At 34.9% G+C, this 11,334-nt stretch overlaps 2 protein-coding genes across 2 annotated transcripts; one reads left to right on the top strand and one right to left on the bottom strand.

Annotated features, from left to right (window-relative positions):
- Window positions 1-246: 246 nt before the first annotated feature.
- LOC116117691 lies at window positions 247-1,147 on the bottom strand. The gene is made up of 2 exons (XM_031403709.1): window positions 787-1,147; window positions 247-707 (listed from the first exon to the last, which is right to left on the bottom strand). The coding sequence occupies exons 1-2, from the start codon at window positions 1,145-1,147 to the stop codon at window positions 247-249; spliced, it is 822 nt and encodes a 273-aa protein (XP_031259569.1).
- A 4,564-nt stretch (window positions 1,148-5,711) lies between these two features.
- LOC116117690 (putative disease resistance protein RGA4) lies at window positions 5,712-8,069 on the top strand. The gene is made up of 3 exons (XM_031403708.1): window positions 5,712-6,453; window positions 6,556-6,705; window positions 7,318-8,069. The coding sequence occupies exons 1-3, from the start codon at window positions 5,712-5,714 to the stop codon at window positions 8,067-8,069; spliced, it is 1,644 nt and encodes a 547-aa protein (XP_031259568.1).
- Window positions 8,070-11,334: the final 3,265 nt, after the last annotated feature.

Here is an 11,334-nt window from a genome sequence, read left to right as displayed (position 1 = left end):
CCCCTAAATTACTAAAATTGTAAAATTAACGATCTTATTTTCAAATTACTTCAATAACACCCTTGATGACTGTGCACCCTCTCAGTTTTTGACAGATTTGGGTTGTCTCTGACGATGTGGAATCCCTTGGTCACCTCCATCACCTTCCCCATCGTCCGTCGTCCAAACCCCTTTGGTTCCCGACTCATTGGCCCCTCTGATCGCTTGCGTCGTGAGGCTTAGGGTTTTGTTGTTCTTCACTATATTCTAGTTGATTCTGGCAACGAAAATCCAATTGGACATCCTTGACAAGTCGATTCTGTAAAGTTCAGGAGAATCAACTACAAATAGCTGATCATTTGAAGCCACCAACCTAACCTGCTTATCAAAATGAACGCCGATATAAGGTGCAGATTTCAGTTCCAAAAACCTCAAATCACAACATCTCAGGTTGAATATCCCAATCTGAGAATCACTGTTTAGAACATATATCCTACCATAAAAAACAATTATGTCCAATATACGCCAACCCTTGTTAACATAATGGTATTCTTTCCACTGCTTATCTATACAAGTAAGGAACTGCAAGCTTGAGCCATACTTAGAAAGAATCATGATAAGAAAATCTTGACCTTGAGATCCAAAGGAAGCAAAGATGCCATGGTTATCACAATCATAATCCATAATACAAGGAGGCTGGGGCATGCAAGGGAATTGGATTTGATGTCCTGTAAAAGGATTTATAACCCATAAACAACCCCTTGAAACATCTTCTGTCTGGAGGCAGAACAAGATTTAAGTACCCACTTGAAACACCAAGACAGAACTTGAAGTCCCAAATATATCGAGGCAGCTTTCTCTTGTATTCCATTCCAGTAGCTATGTCAAAGAAATAACAGTACTTGTTAACCTGGGCTGATGCATGAACAACAAGTGGTGAATGAGATGTCAAAAAACTCTGCTTAAATTCTGAATAAAACAATCTCCAGCTTCTGCAAACGCGACCAAGGTTTCGATACTCTACTATATTTAGACTTTTAGAAATAATCTCAAGAAGCTCTTGCGGAAGATCATCCCAATATGATGATCTCTTATCGTGGAGCCTTCTTGCCTGATTGGATCCTCTATTATTCTCTCTTTCCAGCAACGTGCCTGCAATTTTTGTCATAGTTGCAGAGTTATAACATAACCAGAGCTAAAAATATTATTCAATGAATCTCCAAAATCGCCTTCAGTATCCGGGTCCGGAGATTTTTGTATTGAATCTAAAGACTACAACACCGCCTTAAAACTGCAAAGCGGAGGTAAGATGATAAAGGTGAAACCACGTACTCCCATGATTGCTTTATTTAACCCAAAAAAATAACGATGATAAAGGTCATTGAAAATTTTATTTTCAATTTTTGCTTACCCAGTACCCACCCCACCGTCGCGAGCTGCCGCATAGTCCACCGCACTGCTCCCAACCTGACCCCAACAAAACTGACCCACCCCACCCATCCCATCCTATCCTCCCAAAACAGAAAAAAACATGCTCTCAGCCGCCCTAATGTTAGTTAGTTTGTGGTGGTTTGATATTTTTTATTTTTCATTTTTTGTCATGGAGCCTGTTTTGTAATTTTGGCATTGTGAAGATAGAAGATTGCCGATGGTTGGTTGCTTGGGAGGATTCGATAATCAGATTTGGGTTTTGTTATAATCGGGTTTTTCATAATGGCTTCCATGGTGGTTGACATGGGTTCTACAGTGAAATTATGCTTGTAATGGATTGTGAATCTTTGCTTTTGAGTATTATACTATTCAACACTATTTTTGAGAATTCAACAACGTAAATCCCAGACAGAATGATTTTTGTGATTTTTAGAGATAGTTACTATGCTTTTGTATAAATAGGCCATTTGATCTATTTGAGCTTATTGTAACCAGGCGTCCGATTCTCCCGGCTGTACTTTATATTTCTCCTGGAAAAAGTTGATAGGCCTGGAAATATTTCGCATAGCCTATGTCTATACTTTTTAACTTCCCTTAAATCAATTATCCAATAATGTTGAAGTGCTTTTTACTTAATACTAAGGCATGTAGTTTTCTACTCCTAGGTACGTTTGAGTAAGTGAATGTTGTATTACTGGAAATATTATATTAATTATTAATAGAAAGATAGATTACCTTAAAGATTATTGGGAATATTTAGAAAAATATATTTAGTTGGTTGGAATAAATTGATGGGTGTTACATATTGATATGTTTGGTTGTGAGAAATAAATTGGTGGATATGCTATATTAATATAATATTATTTTTATTATTATTATTTTTTGAATCATTTTTTTAACCCCCTACGTTTGAGATTTTGCTAAAACGACCCAGCCACATAAAAGTTTAATTTTTAACAAAAACACCCCACCCACGCAGGCCATTGCTCGCTACCTATACCAACGTCGGTTGTCATGCAACGAAGATGTTCTTTGAGGGGGTTTTGAAGACGAGGTGAAGGGGAGTCGATCGGTGCAAGTGGGGGTGATTTCTAGGTAGAAAACATAATCGAAAAAGCGCCAAGAAAAATGAAATTGTGTGGAAAAACAGTGGGCTTTGTCAGCGAGTAGGGGTAGCTCCGGTGATGGGGTGTGGTGGGATTTGAAGAAGAAAAGGAGAGGAGTAAGATGGTGGTGGTTGGGGTCGACAGTGATGTCGGAATCAGCCCAGATCAGGCTTAATATCAATGGCTACCCAACCCAAAAAATCCCAGATCCACGGCCATTAGGTCAACCAGATCAGTGCATGGCTAGCAATATCCGACCGATCATGCGCCATTCCGGCAATGTTGGTTGATGGTGGATGCCAGTGGTCGGTGGTGGTGGTCAGTTGCCAGTAGTCCTCTTGGGTGGCTTGTAAATTGTTTTAAAAACAAAGGCATTACTGTCTAGAACTTTAATTGTTTTGGAATAAAATTGTAATGGCAAGGTTCATGTAAATTAATTTTAAAATAAGGGCATTATTGTCCAAAAGTGAAGGGTAAAATTGTAAAAAAAATAAAGATTTCCAAATAATCTTAAAATTCCTAAGAAAATAGAGGCCTAGTTAGTAAATACGGGTACGGCAAAAATACGGTACGGGAATTATACGGGTATAATACGGTAAACGGTAAAAAATACGTTTATAAAAATTCGGTCATAAAATTCGGATACGGAAAAAATACGGTACGGGTGTATACGGGTTTAATACGGTGTATTGTCAATAATACGTTTTGAAAAATACGGCAATATCAATCTTAGTTTTAACACTTTTATGGACTACCTGGTTAAAATCAACATAACATTTCAAATGCAAAGTATTCAATTAACCAATAACACAAATACACAATATATAACTGATATTCAAATTATAGTCTCCAGACTCAAACATAATATTTAGCCAAGATTCAACTATAGTGTCAAATTAAACACATAAGTCATAACAGAATTGGGTTATGAGATGTGATAATTTTAACGCTACTGATGAGTGATGAGCCCTCTTCTATTTTTCAGGCCTTGGGATAAGAGGGTTAAAATTAATCTAGTACTATAATCAAACTATTTTGAAGTATATTTATTTATTGGTTAAAATTGGATTATATAGTATATTTATTTATTTGAATATAAGAAATAATTTTTATTTTACAATTAAATAATAGAGAGTCACATATTTTAATAGGCTGAATGACATTTTCTCAACCCAAAGTTTGGCGAATCTACATTTTCCCACCCATTATTAAAATTCTTACGTTAGTTTTAATGGTTAAAAGACATTCTTGTCAGTCTAGTCTGCACAAATTTTATTATAAAGTTAATATTACTTACAGCCCTAAAATACAAATAGATGGTAATTACCTTCATTAACTTGGAAATTAGTCACTTAAACTCCTATCTTCAATTTCTATTAAAAATTATATTTTTATTAAAAATCAGGTTATTAAATAAAAGAAAAGTTAAGTTTTATAAAAATAAAATAAAATAAAATGTATAAATTAATAAATAACCATTTTTAATAATTAAGAAAAAAAATCAAATTTAAAAAAAAAAATATAAAAAATAAAATAAAATTGCCCCAGCCCTTTTATCCTTCTCCCACACCCTACCGCCACAAAGTCAAAATCCTCCAACCCCAATATTTCCCCCAGCCCGTTTTATCCTTCTCCCACACCCCACCGCCACAAAATCCTCCACCCCCAATATTCTTTCAGGCTTTCAAACTTACCAGTACTATTTGTTCCCTTGCTTGCTCTTCGCTTTGCCGCTCAAAAAGACAAAGATTTCAGTCTAAACTAAAGGGGTTACGCACCTTCCCTCATCCCCAAAATCTAACAACCCTTGCGCCCCACCTTCATCATCTTTCGAAACCACTACGAACTCTAGCAGGGCCACCTCCTCTAATTTCTTTTCTTCTTTCTCTTCATTCTTGTTTTCCCTCTCTCACTATTAGTTTAATGTTTTCATGGATTTGTTCATTTTCAAGGTGAATTTGATGGTTGTTTGCGGCGCACTGCTGACTGTCGAAGAACTGAAGAAGGAGGACTGAACCAGATCTATTTTTATTTTTTGTATAAACCCACCAAAACGACGTCGTTTTGGGGGTGTGAGATTTTGTTTTTTTTTTTTCAAAAATTCGCGAATAATTCGCGAATTATACGCGAATTATATGGGAAACCTTATTATACGCGAATTATACGACAGATTTTATAAAATACGTATACGCGCGTTTTATACGCGAATTATACGGCTGTCCGTATAATTTGCGTATAATACGCGTTTTTACTAACTAGGAATAGAGGTAATCAGATTATCCCTTATATAACCAACAGTAATTACTATTGATTTTGGAAGATTATTGGAATTTTATATTACTTGACTATCAAACGTGGTAATCAAGTAATATAAGATGACATTACCTCAATGATGAGGGATTACCCCCAACCAAACACACCTCTAGTTTTAAATTTTGCTAAACATTTATGGTCTCGGTGCGACATTTTACATTAAGGAAAAGAAGAAGAACGACGTTCGAAGAGTAGTCGAAATAACTCAATTAATATGGAGTTAATGGTTTATAATGCATTCTCACTAATAATCTTTATTCTTTTTCACTTCTTGATGCTTAGACAGAAGCGCATCTCAGAATCATGTTTTTGATTTGTAATTTCTTTCATGTGCAGTATTGATTCTTTCTTGGGCAGTATTTATTTTGTAATCAAGCTACATATCAGTAATGTAATAGAATTAGAAATTTAAGGGTAGTTGGTAAAATTGAGGTCCTTTTGAGGGTTTATCTTGTTGCTTATGGAAAGTATCAAAATTAATTTTTTTCTTAAGTCATAAATTAGAATTAATATCTTTCTTTTGATCTCCATTTACTTGCTTTCCACTCTCGCATCAGATTCTTACTTTGAGAAATGGGAATAAAACAAAGCAATGAAAATGAATTACCAAAAGGAAATAAAGCTATATTCCATGCCTTAACCACCTTTAAAGCATCCTAATTATTGCTAGTACATCATATGGTGATTGCTTGGTGACTGAGAAAAACCAAGTGTTGGGCCAAGCATATTCGACTCACATCATCTTTTATGTTCCTTCTTTGAATTACAACTTTTTATAAAGAATTGAAAACATATAAACATTTTCACACTTACAAGCAAATCTCATATCTCACAATTCTCTCTAGCATTTTTATCATTCAAACAGTTACCATCTCTTATATCATGGCTGAAACAATTATTTCCGGTGTCTTGGGGCAGCTGAATTCAATCATTGGTCAACAAATACTACAGGAGGTGAAGCTAGTTGTTGGTGTCGACAAAGAAGTCAAAAAGCTTACGAGCAATCTTGAAGCTATTGAAGCAGTGGTCTTTGATGTAGAGGAAAGACAAGTGAAGGAGAAAACTGTAAGACTTTGGTTAGATTGGCTCAAACACACATCCTACGACATTGATGATGTGTTGGATGAGTGGAACTACGCCATGTTGAAACAGCAAATTGAGGGAGCTGCTTCTGTTCCTAAGAAGAAGGTTTGTTTCTTCTTTCCCTCCTCTTGCTTTTCATTCAAACAAATGAGCTTACTTCATGACATTGAAATAAAAATAAAGGAAGTCAATGAACATTTAGATGACATTGAGAAACAAAAAGATATGTATAACTTTAAGGTGAGTAGAGGTGTTGGGAAGTCCGACCGAGTACAAAGTACCTCGTTTATTGATGTGTCCAATATATATGGTCGAGTTGAGGATAAGAATACTTTAGTATATATGTTGTGTGAGAGTAGTGAGCACCACCCCCATATCATCTCTATTATAGGGATGGGGGGAATCGTCAAGATAACTCTTGCTCAATTTGCTTCTAAAGACAATAAGGTGATAAACAACTTTGATCAAGTAATGTGGGTGTGTGTGTCAGAACCTTTTGATGAATATAGGATAGCCAAAGCAATCATTGAGGCTCTAGAAGGTTTTTCTTAGAATTTAGGTGAATTGGAATCGCTTTTTCAGCATATTAAAAGATCTATTGCTGGAAAGAAATTTTTGCTTATCTTGGATAATGTGTGGTTAGATGACTACAAAAAATGGGAGCCATTATATTATTGCTTGAAGAATGGTCTCTATGGTAGTAAAATTTTAATTAATACACGTAAGGAATCAATGGCACGTATGATGGAATCGATTGACATTATTGCTGTCAAAGAATTGCCTGGTGAAGAATGTTGGTTGTTGTTTAGCCAATTAGCATTTTTTGGTAGGTCTAAAGAGGAGTGTGAATATCTAGAAGAGATCGGCAAGCAAATTTTAAAAAAGTGCAAGGGTTTGCCTCTTGCTGCAAAGACTATAAGTAGTCTTTTGCGCTTTAAAAAAACTAAATAAGAGTGGCAAAATATTTTTGATAGTGATTTGTGGAAACTTGAATAGTGTGAAAAAGATATTTTTGGTCCTCTACTATTGAGTTATAATGATTTGCCTTTTAAGATAAAACGATGTTTCACATATTGTGCCATCTTTCCGAAAGACCATAACATAAGAAAAGATTATTTGATTAAATTATGGATGGCTCAAGATTATCTCAAAGAAGGAAATAAAGTAATGGAGATAGCTGGTCAAGAGTATTTTGACTACTTAGCATCATGCTCATTCTTCCAAGAGTTTAAAAAAGACCATCACAATAATATCTTTGAATGTAAGATGCACGATTTAGTACATGACTTTGCTCAGTTCCTGAGTAAGAATGAATGTCTCCACATATAAGTTCATGGTTTTAAAGAGCCAAACATAAACTCTTATCATGAGCAAGTTTATCACTTGATGATAACATTTGATGAAGGGATTCCATTTCCTGATTCAATTTGTAGTCTCAAAAGGTTGCGTAGTTTCTTACGTGATCTTGAAGATTTCAAGCATTCATTGCCTTGTAATATCATACCAAAATTATTTGATGAATTGACATGTTTAAAGGCATTACGTATTGGTGGAAGAGTGAGGCAATTTGGAAATAATATTGACAACATTCCGAAGGAGATAGGAAAATTGATACATTTGAGATATCTTGATTTGAAAGAATTAGAAATGAGAAAACTTCCTGAAGAATTATGTGGATTATATAATTTGCAAACTTTAGACATTAGTTTTTGTCAAAAACTTGAAGAATTATCTCAAGGGTTTGGAAAATTAATAAATCTAAGGCATCTAGAAAATGATGAGGTCTGGTCATTAAGATACATCCCAATGGGAATTCAAAAATTGATTAATCTCCAAACCTTAAAGTTGTTCGTTGTGAGTGGAGTTGATAGTAATGATGACAAAGCATGTAGCCTTGAAGATTTGAAAAACATCAACCTATATGGAGATGATTTGTGCATACACAAGTTGGGAAATGTATCAAATGTGGATGAGGCTAGAAGATTAGAGCTCAAGAATCGGAAAAACCTCCTTCATTTGTCTTTGGATTTCAGAAAAGATGGAGGAGAGAGAATAAATGAGGATGAGGAGGCACTTCTTGAAATCTTACAACCACCTTTAAATTTGGAGAAGTTATTGCTAGCTGATTATAGAGGCAACTTTATTTTGCCCAACTAGATGATGTCTTTAACCAAGCTCACGGACTTACTACTCCATGAATGCATAAAATGTAAGCATTTGCCTCCCTTTGGAAGAGCTTGACGGAATATTTCTGATGCAAATAATCAGGAATGCGCCTCCATCTGTTTGAAGCATCTCCAACAAGCTCTTCCATTCATAGATGCGTCATTGCTGATTTACTTGAAGACAATCTCATGACGGTCATATCTTGTTTATGGGTATTGAGATTAGTTAGCATTTTAAGTTTCTAATTGTTGGATTATCTTTTGTCTGGGAGCTTCTCCAATTACGCTGAATTCCCTCTCTGAAATCTTTGAGGTCTCTTTGACGCTTATCTTCTTATGTTTAGACATTTGTTCTCTTTGAGCATATTGACACCAACCATCAAATTTCCTCCGCAGAACTTTGTATCCTACTGGAAAAAAACGACAGGCCTGGTGAAACAAGTGCTAAATCTTGTGGTTTTCACATTTTCTTGGTGAGTAGCATATCTCATCTATATTCTCATCTCCTACTTCCTTCTTTTTTTAGAATTAACATTTTCACTGTCATTTGTAATCCTTTAAATACTACTAATCCTTGCATCTTTATGTCACAGTGTGTGTTTTAGCATCAAATGATCATGATATGATGAATTGATACAAAGGAAGAATTTGAACAGGCAATGCCCCTCCGTCTGTTTGGAACATCTCCCATATACTCTTCCGTATAATGGTGGCCATCCATTATCACCAGTCTTGTATAAGGAGGAGAAGATTGTTGAAGACAACCTCAAGATGGTTAGATCTTCCTAAGTTCTTTGATTTATTCATAAATACACTTTGTTTTCTTTTATCATCAAGTAAAACACCCTGAAGTTTGTGTGATTAAAAGCCCTTGTGGTATTGATATTAACTGAAGACCCCCTACAGTATCGTCAGTGTTTTGCCGCTAGTTTTGATAGAGACGTCTTAAATGACGTTAATACCCTCGCTTCCCTATGCCCAGTAACATTAACCCACCCACTCACCAAACAACCTCTATCACCAAACTGCCCCCTTCCCCATCCAAGCACACCCTCTCCCCCACCCAGCACACTCCAACACCATCATCATCCACAATCCATTGCAGCCACCAAGGGCTGAACATAGAGTGGGCTAGGCTTAGATTTTTGAAAATTTAGCCCGGTCAAGAAAAAATTCCTAGTTATGCCCCTTACAACCGCAAACATATTGGGCTATATGTTTAAACAAGACCGCACATCACAGCATCATTACTGGTTCAGTAAAATCTTTACTTTTTATTCAAAACTGATTCTATCTATAATATGCTTTCTCTTACTGTTGGATACCTCTTTTATCAGGGAGCTTCTCAAATTACAGTGGATTCCCTCTATGAAATCCTTTGATGACTCATTGAGATAGGTTTGTTTCCTTGCTTATCTCTCTACTTAGTGGGTACATTGAAAATCCTTCTTCTTTCAAATAAACTTGATTTTGATATGTTAATTTTGATGCAGAGGCGAAGCATTAAGATATAATGAAATTTCTGAAGAATCAAGGTTGAAATATGATGTATGAAGAAGTTTCCAGATTGAGGTTCTCGTTGCATTCTTTTTCTTGACCAGAAGTTTCCTGATTTAAAACATTTGTTATCTATAAAAATTGAAGGTCATAAATGTTTATTTAAGACTTTTCATACATCAACTTTCTATTTATCGTTTCAGATTTCAAATGTTTATTGTCTCAGTGAAGCATTTTGCGATATAGAAGAAAGGAGGGATAGCGTCAAAAGAACTCGATCAATGGTTGGTTGTGCTTTCTGAATGCTGCTTTCTTTTCTTTCTTCATTTCTTGATGTTTAATTTGAAAGTATATCACAGCATTTTTTGTTACAAGGAATGAACATAAACTCTTCTAATCCATGAGGATGACAAATCACTTCTTGAAATCTTACATCCACCATTGAATGTAGAGAAATTACGGCAATGGAATTACAGAGGCAACACTATTTTCGCCGACTGCATGATGTCCTTAACCAACCTCGGGCACTTAAGAATTTGTCATTGCATAAACTGTAAGCATTTACCTTTCTTGAAAAAATTTTCATCCCTTGAATCTTTAGAGATACAGCATATGGAGAGTGCGGAAAGAGTAATGAATTTTTGGGAATGGAACCCATTGAAAACACTTAAGTTTTTGCTATTGATTGAATGGTTTTTTTTCTTTGAAAATTGATGGCTGCCCCAAATTGAAAGCACTACCAAACCACCTTGTTCAGAATACAACATTAGATATATCCATTGAGGATTGTCCTATGTTAGGCCACCCTTGAAGGGAAAAATGAAAGGTAAATTTTTTTTTCTTTCCTTTTTGTTTCATCCAATTTGTGATTGAATAATTCATCACTTTAATAATTTGTTTATTTTTTCTCTCTTGATCAAAGTACTTGTTGAAATAATCAGCGATGCATCTCCATCTGTTTGGAACATCTCCAGTATACTCTTGGTGTAGTCTTAGCTGTCCATGTAATCTCATCATGCTCAGATTTTGTTTTTTCTCTGAATTTTTATACGGGAACTTTAAAATTTATTACTAATATCAATTAGTGATATATTAAATTTTGAAAAAGAACTCCTTCATCAACTTCTCAAAATTTATTGCTTTTTGAAGAACTCCATGAACCAAAATTATGTAATAGTTCAAATGGAAGAGTTAATCATTTTCTTCTCAAGCACTATGTTATATTTTGAGTTTTCTATAAAGTATTTTCTTTTCATCAAGTAAAACAATTAAACAGAGCATTTTCCCAAAACAAGTTCAAAGGATGATGTTGAACTGCCCTGTTAAATAACTGTCAATGCCTTTCTCTTATGTCAGGGAGCTTCTCCAATTTCATAGAATTCCCTCTATGAATTACTAGGATAGTTTAGTGAGGTACGTTTGTTTCTTAATACTTCTAGTTTGCTCCTTAACCAAACTTGACCTTTTCATGTTAGTTTTGATGCAGTGAATCAAGTTTAAAATTCCATCAAATTTCTTCAAACAACACATTAAATTTCATCTACAGAGCTTCTATCATGCTGAAAAAAAGGGACAAACCTGGAAGTATTTTCTATGGGAGATGTCCATACTTTTAAGTCATAACACAACTTTTCATTGATTAATCTTCTGATAATGTTTATGCAATTTTTTTACTTTTTATACTAAGGCATGCAAATTTCTACCCCAGAACAAATATGGAAGAGAGAAGGGATAAATATAGGAGATTATATATGCAAGAG

This window comes from Pistacia vera, unplaced genomic scaffold, assembly GCF_008641045.1.
Source record: "Pistacia vera cultivar Batoury unplaced genomic scaffold, PisVer_v2 Contig820, whole genome shotgun sequence".
NCBI classification, from domain to species: Eukaryota; Viridiplantae; Streptophyta; class Magnoliopsida; order Sapindales; family Anacardiaceae; genus Pistacia; species Pistacia vera.
The sequence above is the reverse complement of the archived record's forward strand: the minus strand, read 5'-3'. Positions and strand labels throughout refer to the sequence as shown.